Genomic DNA, 25481 nt, shown 5'->3' with positions numbered 1-25481 from the left:
TGGTACTAATTCCTCCCTTATCCCCATCTCAATCATGTCTAGCCTCGTATTTCTGTCATCTTTAGTCTTCCCGGGAATATGGAATAATGTGCCAGACAGAGTTTCACATACGTTTTTCTCAATATGCATAGCATCAAGAAAATGTCTCACATTCAGGGTTATCCAATACGGCAACATAAAGAAAATACACCTTTTCTTCTACCCACTTGTCCCAACATGCCTCGCGAAAGGTTTTTCAAATTCACAATCTATATCTTTCACCTTTTGAAATACGTTCTCCCCAGTCAACGGTGTAAGTGCCTTACCTTCTTCTAAATTCCCATTGAAATATTTTTTAAATCGCCGAGAAGGATGATCACGATACAACTATTTACAATGTCCCATATATGAATCTTTCATTCTATGCTTCAACCTTATAGAATCTATGCTCTCTTCACAAATGGGACAACTAAGTCGTCCTTTAATGCTATACCCTGAGAGATTACCATATGCAAGGAAGTCATTAATTGTGCCAAATAACATAGCTCTCAATTTGAATGTTTCTTCCTTATATGCATCATATACATCAACTCCATTCTCCCACAATACTTTTAAATCTTCAATTAATGGAGCTAGATATATATATCTATGTCATTTCCCAGTTGCTTTGGCCCAAAGATTATCATAGACATCATCGAATACTTGCGTTTCATGCATAGCCATGGAGGAAGGTTATATATAAACAAAATCACTAGCCATATGCTATGGGTGCTGCTTTGCATCCCATAAGGGTTCATCCCGTCGATGGCTAATGCAAGGTGTAGATTTCTATCTCCTTCCCCGAATTCAAAAGATTCAATATCAAACTTCTTCCATTCTGGAGAATCAGCAGGATGTCAAAGCATGTCATCTTTAATCTTTTCATCTGCATGCCACCTTAAATTTTTTGCATCTTTTACATTACTATACAAGCGTCTGAATCTTGGCACAATAGGAAAATACCATAATGTCTTCTTCGGGCTCTTCCTATTCTCTTAGTAGCGCGATGCGTTACACTTAGGACACTCAGTTAGTAACTTATGCTTGTTCCTAAACAAAATGCAATCATTGGGGCAAGCATGTATCTTCTCATAGCTGAGGCTGATAGAGTGCAACACTTACTTTGCATTATACGTTTTGCTTGTAAGCTTATTTTCTTTCGGTAGCATTTGTTTAACAAGTAAAAGCAGTTCTATGAAGCTTATATCGCTTCACCCATTTCTTGCCTTCAAATTATACAGTTTCAACACCATGGATAATTTTATGAAATCAGTATAACCTTCATATAGAGGTGTCTTAGCATCACACTTCAATCTGTCAAACATTTTAGGACAATCGTTAATTTCCTGTTCAATTGCATTGGTCATATCCTTAAGATGGTTAGCTTCACATGTACTTGTGTCAAAATTAAACGATCCACAGCTTTTATTATGCTCTCAACTACTATTCCTTGCATCTCTTGTCTCTCCGTCATTTGTTCAGCACTTATAACTTTGATCGATTCCATTGATAATTAAGTAGCTCTCACAATTGGATGGCGAAACCCACTTTAGAAGGCAACACTTAAAACAGGGGCAAATAATCCTATTGTGATCATCAGCGTACTCCACAGCAAACTTAATAAAATCTTCTACCCCATCCCAATATTCCTTTAATAGACGATTAGCAGACTTCCATTCCTTGACCATAGTCCCTAACTAGTAATTCAACAAAAATTCACTTTGACTTTAGTTTGAAAAACAAGCTTCAAATACATAAATCAATCCAAATCACAGTAGCTAGCTCCATAAATGTATCATCAAAGAAACCTTGATTATGGTTGATTACAACTATAAGTTCAACAATGATAATTATTTTTCATAAATAACATTTTTGGTTTCAAGCATAAGAACTCAATAACAAGTTTAGTGGGATAATTAATTACTTTTATCATAAAAGCTCAAATTTTCTCTACATTAAATGAACCCCTATGTGCATGTAGTTTATTAGTGGTGTGCTTTGCTGGAGGTTTTATTTATATCTAAAAGGCAGATCCAAGTACTACCAAGTCATGAACAAAACACACTAAATGCATAATAGACAAAGAGGATATATGAGTAACAGTGATGTGGATACAACAAAAATATTTGCTAAACTTTTCTTTTTTTTAAGAGTCTTCTGTACCAAGGGGAAGCTAAAACGAAGGATCAGAGTACAAGGGAATGAGGACGCGCAAACTACAAAGCAAAAAGAAAATATCCAGTAATGATTATAATATATAACAAACATAAGAAAATGAACACAATATGAGAAATAATAGAACAGAGGGAAAGAACAGAACCATCTAGAGTGCTTGAATAGATTCTGAATAGCAGCAAACGTAATATGAGAATGAAAGAACCCAGTGATAGTAAGAGAGTGAGAGAGAGAGATTGAAGACCGAAAGGAAGTCCACAAAGTTGTACGAGTCCTTTGTCAGTTTGCATTAGCCTCCAACAATGCGTGAGTTCTCCGTCCTTGCAAGATGGCCCATAACAATTTTGAGACTTAGAGAGCAACAATGGCAGAGCACAAAGCACAAAAACCAAAGGGAAAGGCCAAAAATGAAGTAGAGACGGCGAATTATAGGTTTGTGAGATTTGGGCAGAGCTTGGGAAGAAGAAGGGTGCCTGAAATTTCAAACTGAGGTCGAGGGAAATGAACAGATTTGGGGGTTTTTAACGATAATACTTGACGGCTTTTCATTAAAACCGACAAGTATTGTCACTAAATACTTGATAGTTTCAATGAAAAACCGTCAAGTATTATTAAGCTTGACGGTTATAGTGGAACCGTCAAATATTTGTTAGGAATACTTGACGGTTCTTAAAGGAACCGTCAAGTATTCTTAAAAAATATTTGACAGTTCTAAAAGGAACCGTCAAGTATTTTGAAAATATTTCACGATTCCTATAAAATCGTCAATTTTTACTCTTATTTGACGGTTTTTTTATAACCGTCAAGTATGATGTGTCAAGCATTTCACATTCTATAGTAGTGATGTATTATGTATACTAAATAATTTTCAATCTTGACTTTATGCTCTTTAGGGAAATTCAATTTCATGTTAAGTATGACCAGAAACAAGTTTTTGCTTGATCCTTGAAACTAAAACCATCTTTAACCTTTTTATTTTCTATCTCACTAACTTATGTAATATTTTATCATCCAGAGAAAATTCTTCATGGCCATCGTTAACCTTTTTATTCTTTATCTCATTAACCTAAGTAATTATTTCCTCATCTAGAAAATTCCTCATGGTTGGTCGGAGTGTAACATCTTGAGTTTTATATTGAGTTTTAGTAGCCCTTTAAGTTTGACTTTTTGGGGATAGTTTATTGTTTAAGCTTGAATCTTGGTATTTTGTTTTGGGACTGAAGTGAGTGTGAAAGAATAAGTGAACAATCCTTTTGAGATTTGCTCGTCGCGGCAAAGTAGAAGTTCACTGTGACGAACTGGGGAGTATAGGGAGAGCTTCCTCTCGAGAAAAGGGTCTTGTCGCGGCGAAGATATGGGACGCCGTGGTGAAAGTTGTTTAGACAAGTGAGAGTTCCCTCTTGGGAAAAATTTCTCGTCGCAGCGAAGTCAGGTTTTCCAGGCAAGTAAATCCTTCTTGGGATTAGTTCGCAGCCAAAGGCCATGTCTACAAATCTGAAGGAAGGGTCTGATATGCAAAAATTAGATTTTCTAAAGGAGGGAGTTGGAACTCTGCTAGGGTTTCGTGTTTTTGGCTTGGAGAAGGTGTTTCTAAGGGTTCATTGCCTCAAGTAAGTGGTTTTAACCTCTAATCCACTCTTTCCCTAGGAAATTTGGAGGATTCTATAGAGAAACCCTAGAGTTTTCTAGGTTCTATTGAATTGAGGTTTTTAACTGATTGTTTTGAGTTTAAATTATTGTTGTGTGTTAGATTAAGTGTTTAATCAGTGTAGTTTTCTTGGGTATGGAGATTTTGAAGTTTTAGAGTTGGGATTTATGGAAAATGGAAGTTTATGATTGAGGATGATAATGGAGAGGTTGGGTTTGAGTTTTATGATTTAGGTTATGTTATTGTGGGCTAAATTGAATGTCTAATCAGTTTATAATGTTAATAAGACTTGAATTGTCCTCTTTAGGCGTTTGGGTGTTGAATTCCTAGAGTGGGTCTTTGAGGTTTTGAATTACAATTGATGTTTTGGAAGAGAGTTAAAGTTATAATGAACTCTTGTAGCTTTTGGAGTGTTGCTAAGATGGTTTGGCCATTTGGAGTTGATCGAGATTTGGTTAAGATAAAGAATTTTAAGTCCTCAAGTGTTGTTTTGGCCACTTTATTAGTTTGAAAACTAATACATAGTGGTTTTGTGTTTGTGTGCTTGTGTAGACTGGTTGTAAGTCTTATTGGTTTGTAAATCCTTACTTAGGCGCGAGGTAACTAGTTTCCAATTCTTTGTATATGCTATCATGGTATTGTGAGTAGATTTGTTGTTTTCTCACTATTATTAATAATTTGTGATCTAAATGTATTGTCTATATTTGGAGGAAAGGAAATTTGTCTTATGAGGTTTTTGTATGATACTAAATGTATTGGAATTTTGGAAGATATGCCATCTATTGAAGTTACTTTAAAATATGGACTTATTCTTTGGTAAAATGCTTAAGCAAGATACATGTGCTGGGATTTGGTGAGAGACATGGTTGATACTACTACGTGGTAAGGCCTCCACTGATGCATGATGGTTAGCTCCTTATGTCTTCTATAGTGAGGGATAGGCCTTTTGACTCCTTACATCCCTCATAGTGAAGGATAGGCCGGGTTTGGCTCTTAACATTCCCCCAAAGTGAGGGATATAGTTGTTGGGTTGCATCATTACACTTGTATGAATAATTGTGACTAACATTATAGTATTATATGTCAACTGCCTCAACTGGACACCTCATGAGCACCGATTAGTCTGTACCTTAAATTGGAGCACTGTTTACTAGGACTTTAGTCTTACCCTGTGGTTTAGATATTTTCAGGTGAAGGCTCTAGGTGTGCGCTATCAAGAAGGGATGTAGAGGGTTGAGCTACATTAGCTGTAATGTCTCTGGCCTGTGTGCTATGTATGGTTGCTTATATATTGTCACCTATAGGGTCATTTTGTGAATATTTTGTTTGCCCTAGTAGTATTGTAAACTGGAGATACATTTGACTCTTTATTTAGTTGACTGGAGGCCATTTCTGATGTTTTATCAAACTTTGGTTTATTTTTATTAGAAAATAAGATGGGCTTATGTTTGATTTCTTTTTGTTACCTGGGCCGGAGGCTTGGAGACCCAATAGAATGAAATGAATGACTTTTGGTTGCATGCAACAAATTTGGGTTTCGGCCCATAGGTTTTGAAAGTCAGTTTTTAAATACTTGCTAATCTCTATTTCTACTATTGTAGTTTGATGTATCGGTTTTTCTTTTCTATCATAGCAGTGGTTGAAGGACGAGTCTTAATTACTTAAATAAGAAGGAGTTTTACACGAAGGCTTGGTCATGCTGACAAGCTTAGAAGGCAAATGATTTCACTAGGCACAAGGTAGGTCAAAGCTATTTAGTCCTATTTATGGATCAAGACACCATAGTCTTCCTTCATATTTGACAAATATATTTAAACCCCACCTATTTAAAGAAAACTTTTTTGTGTGGCAAGAGGAGAATTTGAAGTTCTTCAACCCTATTGTTAATGTAGCAAATATGAAGTTTGATATATTCTTAAGTGTCTCAGTTTGTAGTGACCAGAATGATTCCAATGATTGGTATTTAGGCAATTAGGTTTGAATCAATTCCTGTCATAATGTGTTAGTAATTTTAAAGAAACAGTTTTAAGGTATTATTTTTAGATGAGGATGAAAATCTAACAAGCAAAATATCTAACGTCATGTGCAATAAGTCTTCCATAATTCGGTAATCTGATAACAAAATCATGCACACACATTAGTAACTCTATGATTATTTATTATATTACTCATATTCACATATTGTGTATAACGTAATCATGTGTGCAACTCACATTGAATTTTAGATTAAGATGCAAAAAGCAATACAAATTATTGATTCTTCAAGCTTGTCTCCACGCATCGCACGGGGTTTGTGCTAGTAGTTCCCTTAAATCATAAATGGGTCTGCAAATAGAGAGGCATGGAATTGGAGCACTCATAAAAAGTCAGCACCAACCGGAGCTATTTACTTCATATCCGCTGACATTTCAGCAGATCAATTGATTTTTAGAACCTAGCTCTGGTCTTTTTTTATTTATAAATCATTTTGGATAATCCATGATATTAAGAAATGCTTTTCAAATTTAAAGAAGAGAATTGGAATATAGTAATAGTAGTAGATAGAATAAGAAAAAACATGTTAATTTTTTTTTTTGGGGGTAAAACTTCAATACTATAAACTAATCTCAACTAACTTCTTCAGCATTAAAAAGTTAGTCAAAATTACCTTATTTGACCAAGAAAGTTATGTCATCAATATATTATGTTAAATAATATAAATGTACTAAAAAAATTGTTATATAGAAATAACGAAGCATGCTATTTATTATAAAAAGTCAAACTTAACTCGACTTTTTTGGTTCTTAACTTTTAATACATGGGGTAATAGATAAATAAATGTGTGTAGTTGAAAAGTAACTTTATTTTTAAATTTATTAAAATTACATAAATTTCCTTCAACTTTTAAAAATAGAGGCATAAATCAATTGAAAATCAATTCAAAAGTAACTTATTTTATTTGTCTTAAATTTCATTCATATATATTACCCAAACTTGTCACTTATATAATTTTTTGTGTTAGGAAGTATATTTGTCTAGAAAGTTTTCACTCAAAAGCACTGGACAAATAGAATTTTCTTTTAATACAAATTTACCTAAAAAGTTTAAAATTGTAAAATAGTGATGTTAACTGTTAACATTTTTAATGTTGACTAATAATATTGTTATGATTTTAAATTTTTAGAATAAATTTGCACCCAAAAAAAACTTTTCTGTGTTGAGCACTCTTAACTGAAAACCTTCTTAACAAATTTGTATCTTATCTTTTTTTATATTTATTTTACTTTTTCTAGTAGAAAAATTGGTCATTTCTTTTGAAATACACACGAAGCTTTTCTAGAAATAATAGGAGAGCCATGTGTGATTGGAGAAAAATTTTCGAGAATATAAGTAATTTAACTTTAAATTTTGTTTCTTTGGTAAAAAAAACTTTTAATTTTATTTTGCTATGACATCTTTTTAAGTATAAAAATTTCTATAAAAAATTTTAATATATTTAAATATCTTCATTTATAATTTAGGTTCCTATAAATTTTTAAAATAGCGGGAAGATCTGTATACTTTTAATAAAAATTAAAAATAAAATTTTTTTGGGTAAATATTTTAAACTAATTTTTAATTTCAGTTCATCAAACATAAATATATTTAAATTAAAACTGAACTTTTATATATTTTTAAATTTCACTTGGTTTATATGTAAATCCTTTTAAATTACTAATTTATTCTTATACTATTGCATCACCTTCAATAATTAAGTTAATTTTTAAATAAAAAAATTGAAAATTATTATTCATTTAGTAGGAGTATTAACTTTAGCTTGTATTGAAACCATTTCAGACTGTCAAATTGCTACTCTTTTATTCTTCTTCTTCTTCTTTTTTTTAAATAAAAGACAAAATGATATTAAAAAGGAATAAAAACATCTATAAGGTTCTAATAAACTAAGGGAAAATAAGAACATCTCTAAACCTACTAAAATAACTAACATCTGCTACCCTACATGAGAAAGAAGTAAAAGAATTTGGAGAGAAACTAATATCCTCAACGGTAACATTGGGGACAACCGTGAAAGTAACCTTTGGATCAAATGATAGACATTGGATGCCAACAACTCGTTGATTTAGTCCAATAACGTCGAAGTTGCATATCCAATTTAATAATGCTTGTGGACCGTTGGGAATAAAAGTGTGACTAGGAGCATGAACTCTCTTTCAAATGAAATATTGCATTGGATAATGATTATGAGGCATGTCAAAAGATACATCTAGCACGACGTCTCATGTATATCACTATTAACCACTCATGTCCATTGCCGGTGGAGTATTTATAGGATAATGAAAGTGCTCCGAAAATTTCTTGAATAACTATATGCGGTGATGTGACCTTTTCTTCATGAATTACCAGGCTCCCCTTGCGCAACAATGTATTGAGTAGGACAATAATACCTCTTGCTGTATCTAGCTGATCATAAGAGTGAAAATAAAGCAAAAAATCCTTCAGCCATTGAAGAAGTTGAAGGCTTGGGAGATCAGATGGTCTAACTGAAAAAAAGTAAACCAAATAGCTTTAGAGTAAGGGCACGTAAACGTCAAATGATCCAAAGCTTCATCAGTTGGACATCGAAAAGGACAGTGACCCATAATATTGAGGTGATGATCACGAAGTATATCAATAACAGGTATTGCTCTATGCAAAATTTTCATATGAACAACAAGCATTTGTAAGGTATTTATGAAGACCAAAGAAATTTTCAAAAAAGATAAGAAATTCCATGAGACTCTACTGAAGAACATAAATAGCATTTGAATTCTTCCTTAAATGTGTATAACCCTAAATGATGCCCGACCCATAAGGGTGAAAATAGGCTAGACGGCCTGTCAGGAGCCTGTTGCTTGATCTGTATTTAGCCTGGCTTGGCCTGACCTTTTTCAAAACAAAAAAAGGCTCAAGCTTTTTTGATGGCCTATTTAGTCTAATAGGCCAGGCCGAGGCTTTTTGGAAAGCCTGTTAGGCCCGTCAGGTTTGGCCTGGCCTTTTTAACTTATTTTTAATTTTTATTTTATACTTATATCTAGTCTTATTTTAAATTTTAATATATAATTATAACTTGTTTTTAATAATATTAACTGTAATTAAGATTTAAAATATTACCCATGACATTAAAATTCAAATAACAAATAATAGTAAAAAAATAATTATCATGCAGGATGTACATTTTACATTTTTTATTAGCTTATATATTTTTTATTATGCATTTTGAAAATTTTAAAATTACAGGCCTTTTTAACAGGTTCAAGCTAGGTCAGGCCTTCATATAGGTTAGGCTGAGACTGGAAAAAAAGGCCTATTATAGGCCACAAGCCAGACTCAGACTAGTGTGTTACTAAACAGGCCTAGCCTGTTAAGGACAAAGCCTGGCCTGACCTGGCCTGTTTCTATCTCCACCCAGCCAGATTAACTTATCAGGTGTCTTTGAGAAAAATATTAAAGTGTTTAAAATTACTTTTGCAATTGAAGGAGAGTAGATTGATCTCACTTGGTTGTATTCCATTAAACTGGATTCCACGAACGGAAAACATGCATTCATAGGTTAGCAACACTTTGAATACTCATTGTGTTGGCATGATCAGTTTGTACGGGCCACCACAAAAGGTGGGAAATAGGGATTAAAGAACCATTTCCAATCTTCCGCCTCAATTTGCTAAAAATTAAGGGAGCACGCTCCAACATGCCTTTCTAGAGCTAGGAAGAATTATAAGGGTTTTTAACAATCTCACGGCTAGAAAGGTCCATGCATTTAACTCCTAGAGTAGAGGCTAGGAGGGGAGAAATATTTGCATGAATAAGCCTCGACACTTGATCAGTACGAAGGCAAGATTAATGGCTCGAGTAGGTCGGACTCCAAGACCACCTTGTTGTGTTGGGAGAAAAAGGACTTCTTTCCTTAATATATGCATTCCATTCTTATCACCGGAAGGTCCCCAAGAGAAGTTGATGTATCTAGAGTCAATATTTTCACACACATATTAAGGGAGCTTAAAGAATGACAGCACATGCAAATTAAATTAGCGGCTGAGAGAATAGATTTAATCAATTCTAGACGACTAGCTTGAGAAAGTAATCTCCCTTTCGAGTTACTGGTTCTTTTGTCCACCACATCTACAACTTGATTATAGACAGGAGATTTGTCACCACCTGGATCTACCCATGTACCAATATATTTATCAAGCCAGGAGGAAAAATAAAAGCCTATCTCTTGAGAAAAATGTAATTTATCCGCATAAGTTACGTTAAGACTGAAGATGAGTGTTGATTTAGAGTGATTTATCTCGTCTTAACTATCCACAATAGGTCTTCAGAGCATCTTTAACAGTTTGGAATCCCTTACTATGCCTTCAAAGAAGAACATAGAGTCGTCACCAAATAGAAGTTTTCTATATTATTGAGAAAAATTTTAAATTGTCAAATAATTTATAAAACAGTACGTAGCTTAATCGATAGTTTATATTTCTTTAACAAAAATTAATAGCATTCTACAAACCACTTGAAAATAAGATCTTAAATGCATGGTGTGAATGATTTTCTTTTAAATTCTTTTGGAATAGAAATGAACTGAAAAATTGATTGCAATAATAATTAAAAAAAAATCAATGCTATTGAGGAGGAACTAGTGGTTGTGGAGGAGTTATTAAGAATAATGACAATGTTTGGATCTACGACTTAAGTTGTAAAATTACTAACGTCCCACTAGCCATTATAGAATTAATTGGGCTTACTTATGCTAGTTAGGAACTATAGATAGGTTTTTGTATTTTCCGATTGTACAGAGGTTATTAATGTACTGAATAGGGGTTGTGATTCTGCATATCCTTTTAGAGACCTTGTAGATAAAGCTAGAAGCCTAGAACTTTATTTTGTAGAGATTAACAGGTTATTTTGAACTATATCCCTAGACCTAACAACTCTATTGGCAGATTGATTTGCTAAGATGTCTTATAGTCTTGAGGAGAAAATTATTGCATCTTTGATTACGCTCCATCTTTTCTTTAGCCGAGATGGATGGTGATAAAAGAAGTTAATCCCTATTTGTTGTAATTTTTTTGTGCGTCTCTTTCTTAGGTTAATGCTATTCAGTTTTTTTGTGGGGGGAAAAAATCCTCTTCCCTTGTAAGATTGGGAACCCACAGGCCCCCTCATTCTTGCTTGGCCACATGGGATAAAAAACCCATGACCTCCTCTATGAGAAGAGGCATGACGTGCCAATTGAGCTGCAATCGCTTGGCAACAATGCTATATTAATAAGCATGTTAGAATTTATATATTGATTTTTCTTTTGCCATTTTTTATTCGGGAGAAGAACTTGTACACTTATCACATTCACATAGAGTTTACAACTGATACTTAAATTTGAACAACACTTAAGAAGATGCTAAGTGTGAGTTGAGAATTTATATATTGAGTAGGTCAAGTTAATACTCTTAATAAATAAAAGAGATGCTTAATACTCTTGTATTAATTTAAATGAGAGTCCAATAGAAAAGTACCACAATGTTAATTTAATTGGGTGAGTTTTGGCCCCAAAAAAAGTTGGGAGAGTTAAAATATACCTCTAGTCTTATTTATAAACTTTAAATCTAAAGAAAGATATGATTTATTTTATAAGTTTTAATTTCGTGTTTGACTGTTTATTTTAATATTTAATATACTTTTTTAATTTATTTTTAATTATTTGTTGTCTTTTTTGGTTATAATTTCTCTTATCATGTTTTTTCACATATTTTTTAATTATTTTTTCATTTATTACAGAAATATATTTAAAAACAAAAATATATTTTACTTATTTAAAATTTATAATAAAAAATGGAGGCAGCATTTCATTATTAAAATCCTTTAGTATATTTCCTGAAATACTATCCTCAAGGACACGCTCTGTGACTCTCCGCAGACGGCTTCAGAAGAGACCACACTTGCCTGAACTCTGTCGCCTCTCTCTCCAAGCTTTTAATTCAGCTTTGACATTTCTTATCTCTTTCGTATGTTCTTCAACAGCACCGTCTCGATTCACGAGCTAGGTCGTCCATTGATTGGGGATTAGAGCCACTCGAACAGATTCCACTTTGACTTCGGTGGCAAAGGCGGGGAAAATTAAAAGCGCAACTTCGTCTCGGTATTTACAATCAGCTTGTTGCTTTTTCTCAATTCTCTATTTTCTTTTCACTCAATTCTTGTTTGTTTCTTCTGGGGTTCTCGAGTGATTCCAAGTGGGGAATTTTCGAACTTAAGTTGGGGTTTTGTTTTGGAATTATGTGACACGAACGCTGCTTGGGTCATTGTGTTTCTTGCTTTTCCTGTTTTCTTCCCTTGGATTCCGGTGGAGTGCTTCTGTTTAGAAAAGTTGACTGCTTGCTTTATCGAAATCTGATCAAATTTGGAACATCCCTTTCATTGACTGTTTCTGCCTCAGCTTTTATTAAGTTCAGTCCAGTTTGGGTTTTCAAAGTATTTACTTGGAATTTTTCTATTTTGGGGAGCTGGGGTTTCTGGTTCTTAAGAATTTGTTCTTTCTTCCTTGGGGATTTGTGTAGTTTGGCTTCTAATTCTGGGTTTTTCTTCTCGTAGCTAAATTTTGAACTGGCAATTGTTGTTTCTGAATTGGCTTTCTCAACAACACTTCCTAGAAATCCAAGTTGAAGCTCCCTACTTCTCTCTGTCTCTCACATTTGGGGCTCGAGGGTTGCGTTTCTCACCCTTGTTGCTTTTTGATGTCATTTCTCTCACTACAGTTTTTGTAATATCTGTTTTTGGATCTGCCTAACCCTAGGTAATCACTTTAACGCAGTTGATTTAAGCTGTTTCTTCTGGGTTTTAGTTGATATTTGATCCAATACCTGTTTTCTTTCGTGTTTAAGTTCTCAGAATAATCATGTGGTCTATTTCTTTAATCTGGCTTAGTTTAAAGCTTGGCTTGACTTTAATTGACTTTATTTTCGTGTAATTCTTGTGCTTTGCCTTGTTCTCTCAGTCACAGTAATATCTTATAGCATGGACTCTCCTCAATCTGTTGTGTCGCCGTTCAAGAGCTCTGTGTTGGGTGATAGTGAGAAGCAAAAGTCTGGTCCCTTGTCTAAGGACATAGAGGTCAATGGAAAGGAAGCCACCAAGCCGAATCTAGAAGATTCCATTGGTGTTCTTGATGTCTGCATTCATCAAGCTAGGGACATCCATAACATTTGCATATACCACAAGCAAGATGTTTATGCTAAGATCTGCTTAACTAGCAACCCTGACACCACTGTTTCCACCAAGATCATTAATGGGGGTGGAAGGAACCCTGTGTTCAATGAGAATCTTCGCCTTAATGTTAATTCTGTTGATTCCTCTCTTAAATGTGAGATATGGATGCTGAGCAGGGTCAAGAATTATCTAGAAGATCAGCTTCTTGGTTTTGCCTTGGTGCCTTTGTCTGAAGTGCTTGCTAAGAATGGAAGAACACTTGAGAAAGAGTTCTCTCTTTCTTCAACTGATCTGTTCCATTCCCCAGCCGGCTTTGTCCAATTGTCCCTTGCATACACTGGAGCTTCCCCTGATGTCATGGTGATCCCCTCTTCAGTCTCCACCGAGGCAGCAGCCACTGATTCCCCCTTGGCGCTGGACCCTGAGACCACCGAGTCACTGGCCAAAGATTTGGATAAGATCGAGTTCCCGGATCCGAAGATTGTCAACGAAGATCACCTGATGGTTTCAGAATATTTTGGGATTTCTTGTGATGAAACCCAGTGTTCTGAAAGTCTGGCCACTTCTGATGCTGATCATCACAGCTCTGATGCAGGTGTTCAGCTTGTAGAAAGCTTCTCAGCATGCAGTGTTGAGTCTGCCCAACCTGCCATTACCAACGTTGATTCACCACCAAGCATTGTATCAACAAATGGGGTTTCTTCCCCATCAGTGCAAGCTAGCTCAGACTCATCTGATGCTGCTCCTCCTGCTGCCGCATCAAAATCTCCCACTCAGGAACAAGTTTCCGGCGCCAAAGAGGAGAAACGCCTGGCGGATGCCAAAGATCGAATGGGTGAGAGTGATTCCTCAAGCAAGGTGGTGGTTCCAAACAAAGAAAATGAATCATTCCCTAAGCCTGTTGTGTCTGTGAACATTGAGCCAGAACCAATGGTGGTGCAGCAGGATATAGTAGACATGTACATGAAAAGCATGCAGCAGTTTACAGAGTCGCTGGCGAAGATGAAGCTTCCAGATATCGAGAGCGGGTCACCGAGTTCAGGGAACTCGAGCTCAGAGAAGAAATTGGAGTCACCAGCATCAACAAAGAGCAACAATAACTCTCGTGTGTTTTATGGAAGCAGAGCTTTCTTCTGAGCTTTAACATTCCCATGTTCAAGTTTTTATATCCAAACATGCAAGTGACCTTAGATCTTTAGAACAAGAAAACTGATGTCAGTAGTGGGATGTATGTAATAATGTGCTGTGTTAGTGTGGTTTCTTATTCTACTTTCTGTACTTTGGGATGTTTTAGGGTGACTCTGATGAATCATGGCTCTGTTGTACTCTCTCTCTCTCACAAGCTTGGTTCTATATCTTAACTACAACGTGAACTTTTCTCTGTTTGATCCAATCTGCTGTGTCTTTTCATTTCGGAAGTTGATAATTGCGAAATGCAATCCCATGTAACAGTAAGCTAGCCATATGGATACTAATCAATATTCATACGTGATGATATGGTCCCACGTTCACATGGAGAATGCGAAAGTTGGAAGGGGCGAAATGACATATGGAATTGCTTTCGGCTATTTCACGCTTGACAGACTCGTACATTCCAGCAACATGGATCCTTATCACTTGTCATGTCAGTAAGAAAATACTTTTGGGAAAATTACGTACAAGTCCCACAGAAGGTAACTTATTACTTGAGGTCTCACAAAATGTTAAAATTATTGACAGGTCCCAAGGGACCTCAGAGTAATATTTTCGATTTGTAAAATGACATTACTGCCCTCATATTCCAGATTCACATTTGCTCTGTCATTGCGATTTACAACCTCAGCAGCGACCATTAACAACCCAATGAGAGGGCGTTAACAACCCTAGCAGTATCCGTTAACAACTTACTTTATAGAATCATATAACCTCCACATAAGAGTAAATTATAACCAAATAGTATAATACAACAACTTTAACACTAAAATGGGAAGCTTTTCGATATCATTAAGAATTTTAACTAGATCCAATAGGATTATCGTAATATTTTAATGCGAAGATCCATTTATAATTTCAACAGCGACTATTAACAACCGAAGGAGAGGGCATTAACAACCTAAGTAATATCCATTAACAACTTACTTTATAGAATCATATAACCTCCATATAAGCGTAAATTATAACCAAATAGTATAATACAACAACTTTAACACTAAAATGGGAAGCTTTTTGATATCATTAAGAATTTTAACTACACCCAATATGATTATAGCAACGTTTTAATGCGAAAATCAATTTACAACCTCAACAGTAAGTATTAATAACCTAAGGAGAACTGTTAACAATCTTAGATGTGTCTGTTAACAACTAACTTTATCGAATAATATAACTTCTAACTATAACTAACTAAATTATAACTAAATAGTCTTAAAGTTAATCTTATATAGTTATTAGAGGTTATATTATCCTATAAAGTTAGTTGTTAACAGATACTGCCTAGATTGTCAACAGCTCTCTTTGGGTTATTAATACTCACCATTGAGGTTGTAAATGGATCTTCGCATTAAAATGTTGCTATAATCCTATTGGGTTTAGTTAAAATTCTTAATGATATCAAAAAGCTTCCCATTTTAGTGTTAAAGTTGTTGTATTATACTATTTGGTTATAATTTACGCTTATATGGAGGTTATATGATTCTATAAAGTAAGTTGTTAACGGATACTGCTTAGGTTGTTAATGCCCTCTCATTCGGTTGTTAATAGTCGCTGTTGAGGTTGTAAATGGATCTTCGCATTAAAATATTACTATAATCCTATTGGATCTAGTTAAAATTCTTAATAATATCAAAAAACTTCCCATTTTAGTGTTAAAGTTGTTGTATTATACTATTTGGTTATAATTTACTCTTATGTGGATGTTATATGATTCTATAAAGTAAGTTGTTAACGAATACTGCTAGGGTTGTTAATACCCTCTCATTGGGTTGTTAATGGTCGCTGCTGAGGTTGTAAATCGCAATGACAGAGTAAATGTGAATCTGGAATATGAGGGGCAATAATGTCATTTTACAAATCGAAAATATTACTCTGAAGTCCCTTAGGACCTGTTAGTGATTTTGACATTTCGTGGGACTTCAGAGTAATAAATTGCCTTCTGTGAGACCTGTACGTAATTTTCCCAATATTTTTCCTATCTTTCTTAAAAAAATTATAATCAAGTCTCAATAAAAAAATAATTACAAAATAAGTATAAAAAATGGTTATTTTTTGTCATTATATGGTTGTTGTAAGGATGTTTCGTTTTTTTTTTTGTGGACCTCATTTTAATTCTCTTTTTTTTTAACCTTAATTACAAACAATTTTATTTTTATTTTTAAAAAAATTATGCCTTAATTCAATTTGTTAATACTCACTCCGCCTTTTCTTAATAGAAATAATCTCTCTTATAATAATATCCGTTAATGTAATAAATAATTTCTTTTTGAAATTTTAAATTAGTCTTCATATTTTTATTCTCATTAAATGTCATTTATTATTTCCATGCAATAAAATTGTATTCATTATCTCTTATGTACTCTCTTTATAGATAAAAAGTATAATTAGAAAAATATACATATGTCTTACATATTTATTATTTTTAACTAAATTTAATTAACATTTTGAACATTGTGATTTGTTAGTAGTTTTACATAAACCTAAAGTATACATTTAATCTTTTAATTTTATACAGAGTTTTAATTTAGTTTTTTAACTTTAAAACAAATATGCTTTTATTTTTTAATTCTAAAATTGTTAAGAAAAAATAATAACATTGATATGTTAAATATTATTCAAATATTAACATAGTAAGTTTAATTTTTAAAATAACTATGATTGTTGTAAAAAAAATTATTATTTAAAACTAGCAATTTTAAGTTAAATGATAAAAAATATACTTTTTAAAATTTTTTTTTGGTACAATACTTTTTAAAATTTTTAAAATTAAGAGACTAAAATAAAACTATATAAAATTAAAGGGTCAAATATGTGGGCTTCTTATAACAATGGACCGAGAGAGTACCATTAAGAATAGGGAAAATTCCAAAAAAGGTCTTTGGAATATGAGAAATACCAGATTGGGTTCTTAAATTACGAAAATGACAGAATGGGTCATTAACCCAATCTATCATTTGTGAAATTCAAACGAATTGACAATTTTGCCCTCATTTATTCATTCACTACAATGATTCAAGGAATCACTATAAGAGTTTAGGTGTTACCTAGATTCGTATAGCGAATAACTATTCACTTTTTCATAGTCAGGTGTCTTGTTATTAACTACAACTAATACTGTAATCACTAGAACAATGTAAGCATTATCTAGATTTGTATAGAGAATAACTACTCATTTTTTCATAGTCAGGTATCTTATTATTAACTACAACGAATCTTGTAATCACTAGAACAGTGTAAGCATTACCTAGATTTGTTTAGAGAATAACTACTCACTTTTGCTCAGGGACAAAAATGTCAATTCGCCTGAATTTCACAAATGACAGATTGGGTCAATGACCCATTCTGTCATTTTCAAAATTTAAGGGTCCAATCTGGGATTTAGTATATTCCAAGGGCTTTTTCTGGGATTTTCCCTTAAGAATATTCTTTAAAATATTCTGAAGTTCATATTCGTTCATTAAAAATATATTGAAATGTGTCTTGTTTATCAATCTATGCCTTGCTTTAAGGAATTCCCAATTGATTAAAATATCATCGTAGTTCCACGATTCCTTAATGCCACCAAAATAATATATTATTTTTAAAATTTAGTAAAAATTTCAAAAGATTGTTTTGGCCAATGTTTGAGTTTGAAAGATTACTGCATAAATAAATACATTTAAATAATGAGGTTAAAAAATCTGTTTTTTCTTTTTGACCAGGTGTTCAAAAATTTTGGAACTATAGAATTAATCAACTTTTTTATGTGTTTAAGTATTAAAAAATATTTCTTGTCTTTAAAAATTAATTTTATATATGAGAAATTAATTATACAAAACATGTATGCATTAAAGTTATTTTAATTATAGCTGACATGTGTTTAAATGATTATTAAATAATACTTCCTTCGAACTTATATATAATATACAAATAATCAAATTATTTAGATTAAAAAATTGCATCGTCCTAAAAGGAAAACATTTACGTCAAGTTCCTTATATTAATTATATCAAATTCTCTAATTACACGTGACTCTGTGTTCTGCATTTTTTGCATGGGGGTTTATAATTAAATGTTATTAGAAAAATAAAATACGTGATCATGTGTGATTGAAAAATTTAACATAACATATATATATATATATATATATATATATAAGTAACTTGAGTTTCTGCTAAAACTGAATAAAGGCGATAAATGGGTAAAACAGTATTCCCCCCCCCCCCCCCCCCGGTCTCAAATATACGATTTACTTATGGAGAGAAAATGAGTAGGAAAAAGTGGCATGTGTAACAATAAATTAGTAATATAACCTGTAATTAACGGCAAGCATGGAAAAATTGGTTAAAATTTCATATATTCTTGAAGTGTACCTCATAAATAGAGCCATGCCTGCCCAAAAAACTTTTTCTTATGTGATTCTTGTGGTTAAAAAAGTTTAACAGTGTAATTTAACTTTTTTTATTTTTTATTTTTTTACTATAACTCAAATAACTATTATATTCTCTATGGACGATTCGAAAGGAAAGATTGTGTAACGTAATTTTTTTTCATCTTAGGGGAGTATTTCATAGGATACGTTCACATATACTCCATCGGTCCTAATTATAAGACCCAATTGATTTATTTGAGGAGATTAAGGAAGTAAGTTAAGTTGGTTGTTTATAATAAATAAGTGTTGTTATTTCTAAAATATCTTTGCTAATTAAGTATATTGACTAAAACTATCATTATTAGAAGAATTATCTTGTAAAAAAATGCATAAATATAAGAGAGAAAATGGATTGGGTCTTATAATTAGGACCAAATAAAAAGTCAAATTGGATCTTATAATAAGGACCGGAGGAGTATATGTTTAGGAAAGCGCTTTGTCTGGTCAAGGAAAAAAAAAAAAAGGAAAGCGCTTTGTAATTCTAGTTCAGTAACCCAGAAATGATCGTGGTTATTCTGTTGCAATAGCAGAAACGTTGAAACAGTCCCCGCGTTCTGAAACTCCATAAATGTAAACTATGTATGCATGTGGATAACCTTGTCAAGTTTTTCAAATTTAGATATGGTGAAAGAATGAACAAGGCAACGAAAATGAAAAAGAACAAACTCATATTGGCAATTATTTCAAATGGGCACTTCAAGTATCTCCGCAGATCTGGTGTAAATATGCCTCCTACAAATCCATGCAATCTGACCGGTATCTCTATATCTCACACGCCACAATCCAAACTTTTCTGCAATATCTTTCCCTGATGAGCATCCTCTGTCCCTTAAGAAATCCACAATCCATTGTTGTGCTGCCCTTAAATCTTGCTGAACATCCCTTGAACCTTGTGCTGCTCTATTCCGGCGACCTAAAGCCGCAGCCCCCATGGCTCCGGCTGCTGCTGCAGCCCCAGCTGCCATGGAAGAGCTGCCGGCCAAATGTGCAACTTCCTTGCTCAAGTCAGGTATCATTTCCCCCATCCCAGCTGCTAGATGAGCTCCTATCTTAAGGGCAAACGTTACCAGTTTCATGAAGTTCTTTACATGAGGAGCCAAAGACCTCACAGCTCTGTTATCAACTTGCATTAGTTCACAGCCTGTTTGATCTTCAACAACGTGCATTTCACCCCGGAACTCGCATAACATGTGAAGCCGGAGAGCAGTCATGCCAGAAATCATGGTGGTGATAAGTCTCCTTGAGTAGTTTTCTGTTTTCACAAAGTAGAACATGTTGGGGACCTTCCTCTCCTCAACTTGGACATTGAAGGAGACTAGGTAGTTTACTTTCCGGTGCAGCTCGAGGAGAAGCTGGTGCTCGTAGTATCTCAACCCTTGGATTTCCTGTTTCAGATCTCTTATTTCCTGTTCAATAATCTTAAGTCTCTGCAAAACTGCTTCAACCCCTTCTGCAATGCCTCCGATGCTTGGTTCTACAGTTTGAGTTTCTTCACTTAAGCCTGATGCATGATCTTGTCCATATTGGTTGTTTTCCAGTGGGACTTGCAGCTCTTGGGAGAGATTGTACAAGTCATGATATCGTCGGTGTAGCACTTGCCGGAAATCATCATCGGAAAGAATGTCCCGTGCAAAATTGAAGCCGGCTTGCAGAATAGTCCTCCCGGAATCTGAGACGGGACTCCATGTGTGCTGATAATCATACATGCCATCTGCTGGAAGTGAAAGCAATGCTTGTTTCAATTGCTGTAGGGAAACAACTTGAGTTCTTCTATATCTAGGTGGTGTCAGATTTTGAACACAAGCAGGTCTTATAACATTTTCAGTCAAGGTGATTCCTTGGCACAGGCTTTGAATTGCTGGTACTATGAGTTGTTGAATGACTCTTAAGGTTTCTGTCAAGTTCTTGGTGGAACAAGCAAGAATGTCAATGTAGTATCCCAATTGTCCTCCTAGTTCTACTCTGATGTAGATTCCATTAATGCTGATTGAAATGAGGTACTTCTCGAGACTGTAAGTTGCTCCACTTTGATTCTTTAGAGCCATGATCTTGTTGTGAAGATGTACCTACCCAAAATAAATAAAATTCATTTAGAAAGGGCATAGTAGGGGAAGTTTTCAAAATTCCAAAATATTGTAGCTTCCCTAGAGTGAAATAGTGAAACAGTCAAGATATCAGAGTTTGAATCAGAGAATGAGAAGATTAGAATCTTGAAACTAGCAGTAATTTGAAGGAGACATTGTTGCTAGAGAAAATGTTTCAGCTTCTCCAAGTGTAACAAAATTTTCAGCCCAACAAAAGTGTAATAAAAATTTTCATTCTTTTCTTTTGTTTTTTTTAATCCTTTTCTTCTTATCTGCTTTCTTCTACACACAATCTTGTCAAACTGCCAAAACATATGTGGCACTAGCTTTACACTTTTGTCACAAGAAGTGATCTTCTTGCCTCAGCTGTTCCTTTCTGAAATTTTTCATTTATATGTTGTTGTGTTAATACTTGACATTCTGTGAACAAGCATAATCGAAAAGCAAAAGCAATTATAAGACTGCATAATCTTCAAAAGATAGAGAACAAGAAACCATTTGATCAGAAGAATAGAAAGTGCCAAAATAAAAACAAAATGATGGAAAAAGAAGGGGAAAAGTGGGGTGACAGAAAATCTTGCCTGTAAGCGTGGGAAGAATCCTGGCGTTAAAAACATGTGGCTTGAATCATGACACTCAAGATGACGACCGACATAAATGCAGTCTGGAGTACTTAAGTACCACCTCTGTGGTTTTCCTCTCCCTTCTTCGAGCATAGAGGGGATTAGTAAAAAAGAATTTGGATCTGATGGATCTTGTTCATAGCATAGTTCAAGTTTCAGCATCATCCTTACAATGTCACTAGACTCTAAGTTCTCAAACACTTTTGAACCCATTCCAGGAATAGGACTCTGTAAATTTGCTCTTAAAATCTTTTCCAGCTCCTTCCTGCTAATAAACCCATTGCTTTCTGAGGAGCTTTGCTTTCTAGCTTTTAATCTTATGAGCTCTCCAAGTACTTCACCACAGAACCACTCACAATCCAGGATTAGAAACCCCAACTCATCAAAGTAAATAACCTCTCCAATGTGGTGAAGACAGGTTGCAATAGCTCGCCTTCTAACCTCCACTCTTTCCTTGTTATCATGTCGGGATCGGATTCTCAGAGCAGGAACCTTCACTTGGCATAAGGTGTCAAATTCTTTCCACTTCATTGCTGGCTTGTTGTAGTTCTCTGATCTCCAATCTGACAAAAGCTGTATAAAATCATTGCATAGCTGGTAAACTTGGGGGACTCTTTGGAGAATCGTCTTGCAGGTCTTTCGGATGTGATGAGTGAGTTTGCTGACTGATGCTGATGATCTTGCATCAACAGTGAACACAGTTGGGTAAAAATCAACAAAGCCTTGAAACTTGTCTCTCAATCTCTGTATTGAGTTCACTGTGAGCTGCAGATCCTGTGATGGTTGGTTGATTTTATCAAAATGAGTAAGAACAACTGCTACACTTGGTAGGGTGCATTGTTGTACGGCCTTTTTGGAGTTGGAGACTATAAACCGGAGCCAATATTGCAGGTCTTCTTCAATCTCTCCTGTGCTTTTAGGTTCTTTGTTGCTTGGCTTCCTGAATAAACTTGATATGATGATGAAAAACGAAGCACTTCCATGCCCGGGAAACATAAGATCATGGAGGGAGAAAAATTCATGCTGACCAGCAAGATTCCATATTGAAATCTCTGTGTCCTCATCCTTGAAAGTCTTTATCTTCATTCCTACTGTTTTCACCGCCTGCTCCATTGGATTAACTATAGTGCGAACTTGATCCAAGTAGGGAAGTGCTGAAGCTGAGAAATTCTGTGAAATTGAATTACAAAGAGTGGTTTTACCTGCAAATAAGGATCAAATCCACACGTAAGTCATGTTCGTTAGTTAGTTTGGTGTTGATATTTCTACTTCATGTCATTTAATCTTACCTGCATATTCTTGCCCACAGAAGAATACTCTACAACTCTTGGGCTCAGTCAATGGCATGTCCATGAGCAAATCCATTTCTGGTTCTGTCTTCTCATTCTGACCTAACCTTCTATAAATTCCTTGAGTCATTCCAGAGTTGTGTAACGGTGTTCTTGAGAGATCAAGATCTTCAATCCATGGATTTATCTGCAGTGTCTCCATAATTGTCTGGATCAATGTCTCCCCTTGTACTCCTTTGCACCCTTGCAAGGACAGGTATTTCAATGTAGCATTCTTCTCCAAGCTCTTGAAGATCCTCACAAAGTCATCAGGTCTCAGACTCGAATCATCATGTATCGCCAGCCGGGTAATGCTTTGGTTGCTCGTTAGCATCTGAAGTATAGCAGCTAGGCCATCCCTTCCTATTCTGGTTCTTCCACCTCCAAAGCTCAAAGACTTCAAAGTAATGTTGGCTTGGCTTTGCAGGGCAGAAAACCGGCTCAAAGGGCACAATAAATGTTCAACACCAACCCCAGTAAACCAATTTCCAGTCAAATGTAAAGTTAGCAAACTACGATTCTTGAAGAGACCAGCCGCAATATACACAATGCCCTTGTCTTTTAGACATGTTCTGAACAAATTCACCTCTTGGAGAGTTTGATTCTGTTCTAAAACCCATCTGAACTCCTTAGCCCACTTGGATTTCAGTCTCACACCAGTCATGTCTAGTGACTTAACTGTGAAGTTCATTCCCAGAGAGCAAGCAACCCTGCAAGAACCCGAGAGACTTAGCTGATAAATTCTAAGCGTGCTATTTTCAGGTACAAACTCAACCACCTTAGAGGTTTTCCCACTGTTTTGTCCACTCCAAACATGAACTTCCATGGCTCTGTTCCTTGCCAACACTGCAGATATAAGTGGGGTTGCTGTAATAGCATTGGAATCGAAAATAGTCAACAATTTAAGAGTTGGATTAACCTCAATCATCTTGGAGAGTTCTTCAGCACCTCTTGATCCTATTGAGTCTTCCCATATCTGTAATTCTTCCAAGCTGTGATTCACCATTAAAGCAGAAGCAATATAGCCCGCCCCAACAGACCCGATATTTGATTCTGAAAGCATAATCTCCTTGATCATCTTATTCCTCTTCAGAATCTCAGAAAGCTCAGACATACATTTTCCCAAGAACTTGTTTCTTCTAAAAACAACTTGTTTTATACTTGGGTTGTTCTCCAGCAAAATCCCTAGGTTTTTCACTTCCTGTACTTCCCATTGCACTAAGTGAAACTCGAGGTTTCTCAGAGTGGATTTTGCATTCTTAGATGCTGCTAATGTGGTCAAGAGGTGTGAGAAATAAGAAATGCTTTCCCCGGAGATGTTTATGTTCATGGAGTTTTCTGTTTCCTGGTAGCATCCTGAAGCCGCTTGTGAAAGGTAGAAGGAGATGCTATGGAGATTGAGGCCTCCATATTTGACAGCTTGCAAAAACCATTGAAGTTCTTTCATGTTCTGGTTTGATGCCATCATTTTAAAAAGCCTCTCGGGTTTACCTGAAAATCATCAAGACACAAGGATTTTGGGGAAATCTCTTCCATATTCTCAATCTGTCTTTTCAGGCCAAAAAAAAAAAACAATCTGTCTATGAATAAAGGTAAAGGTATCATCTTTAGCAAAAATTTTGGATAAAAGCTGTTCATGAGATTGTTCAAGCTACTTGGAAAGGTATTCCTTGTAGTTTTTTAAAGTTTTAACTTTTACATGACCTAAGCAAAGTATTAATTTCGCCTGAAACTAGAAGAAAAGAATCTGTTCCATTCAAATATAGAGTTTGATTAAACTTAGTTAAACGATATACTTGTAATAAATGTCGCTGTCTTGTTAAAATAAACTTGCTTATTAGTGAGGATTTTTTTTTTTTGGGCATCTGTCTCGCTTATTGTTAGATGACATTTACTTCAATTTTTAAGTTCAGTTTGGTTTAAGAATTTTAAAAATAAGAAAATGACTTGTACTTATGTCATTATTCAAAAGAACAAAATATAAAATTGCCAAAGATAGACGAAAAGGTCATGAAAAAGATTCAGAAATAACAAAAATTCTCTAACCTTGAGCTCTCCTTCATGTTTGCCATAAGTTATGCATCTTCATTCATTTCGTTCTCTCTCTCTCTCTTTTTTTTCCCAATTGAGTTCATGATATTCATAACTGATAACAGTAACTAATCCTTTTACATTGTAAACTTTTTGAATGGATTTTAATGATTGTCATGAGAATCTTAATATTTTCTCCATAAACATTATGTTTATGAAACTTAGTATTGTGCTAGGCGGTTTGCATCTTCATTCATCTTTGTTGCAGGAGAATTCTGCACTCAGCCGGGTGATTTGCTCGCTTGAATCTGTTTCCCGAGAATATACGACGAGAATGACCAGAAGGAAGGAAAAAAAACTTGTTGACGTCTCTTCACTTCATCTTTATTTAACCTTTTCTGTTGGAAAAAAATTACGTAGTATTTGGCTTTTTCAATTGTGGGACCCACTTTATTTTGACTTTTCATTTGTTTTTTTGGGCCTATGTCTATTTCTTTTTCTTTTTAAGATTACTGTCACTTGTGCCCTGTGATTTTTATGCGGTGCTCGTTTTGTATAATCCAGAAATTAACTTACTCATGATTGCGCTAGCAGCAGCAATAAAAGAAAAGGGGGAAAATGCGTTGGAGCAAGTGACAAGAGCAAAAAACAAATTGTTTAAAAATAAAGTTTTAAATTCAAATTCATAGGGAGGTAAATAATACTCTCTCCAATCCTATTTATAGGACAGGCAAGAAAAATATTTTTGGTTTTATTTAT

The 25481-nt window shown here is 34.6% G+C and overlaps 2 protein-coding genes across 5 annotated transcripts; one reads left to right on the top strand and one right to left on the bottom strand.

Annotated features, from left to right (window-relative positions):
* Positions 1 to 11749: 11749 nt before the first annotated feature.
* On the top strand, positions 11750 to 14447 carry LOC114717512 (uncharacterized). 2 transcript variants are annotated; one of them, XM_028902663.1, is made up of 3 exons: positions 11750 to 11987; positions 12440 to 12641; positions 12843 to 14447. In XM_028902663.1, exon 3 carries the CDS (start codon positions 12863 to 12865, stop codon positions 14189 to 14191), a length of 1329 nt encoding a protein of 442 aa, XP_028758496.1. In that variant the 5' UTR covers positions 11750 to 11987; positions 12440 to 12641; positions 12843 to 12862; the 3' UTR covers positions 14192 to 14447. The 2 variants fall into 2 exon arrangements, with proteins under 2 accessions (XP_028758496.1, XP_028758495.1); XM_028902662.1 differs by lacking the exon at positions 12440 to 12641 and having other exon boundaries at positions 11751 to 11987.
* Positions 14448 to 19146: 4699 nt separating this feature from the next.
* LOC114717519 (protein TORNADO 1) lies at positions 19147 to 24216 on the bottom strand. Of its 3 annotated transcripts, XM_028902679.1 has the most exons (5): positions 23611 to 24216; positions 23470 to 23537; positions 22653 to 23401; positions 21322 to 22565; positions 19147 to 20722 (listed from the first exon to the last, which is right to left on the bottom strand). In XM_028902679.1, exons 1-5 carry the CDS (start codon positions 24157 to 24159, stop codon positions 19340 to 19342), a joined length of 3993 nt encoding a protein of 1330 aa, XP_028758512.1. In that variant the 5' UTR covers positions 24160 to 24216; the 3' UTR covers positions 19147 to 19339. The 3 variants fall into 3 exon arrangements, with proteins under 3 accessions (XP_028758512.1, XP_028758511.1, XP_028758510.1); XM_028902678.1 differs by having other exon boundaries at positions 22653 to 23537; positions 23640 to 24216; XM_028902677.1 differs by having other exon boundaries at positions 22653 to 24216.
* Between the last annotated feature and the right edge of the window lie 1265 nt (positions 24217 to 25481).

Source organism: Neltuma alba, unplaced genomic scaffold (genome assembly GCF_004799145.2).
Source record: "Neltuma alba isolate B1F8T4 unplaced genomic scaffold, ASM479914v2 tig00011740_pilon, whole genome shotgun sequence".
NCBI lineage: Eukaryota > Viridiplantae > Streptophyta > Magnoliopsida > Fabales > Fabaceae > Neltuma > Neltuma alba.
This window is presented reverse-complemented; position numbering and strand designations above follow the sequence as displayed.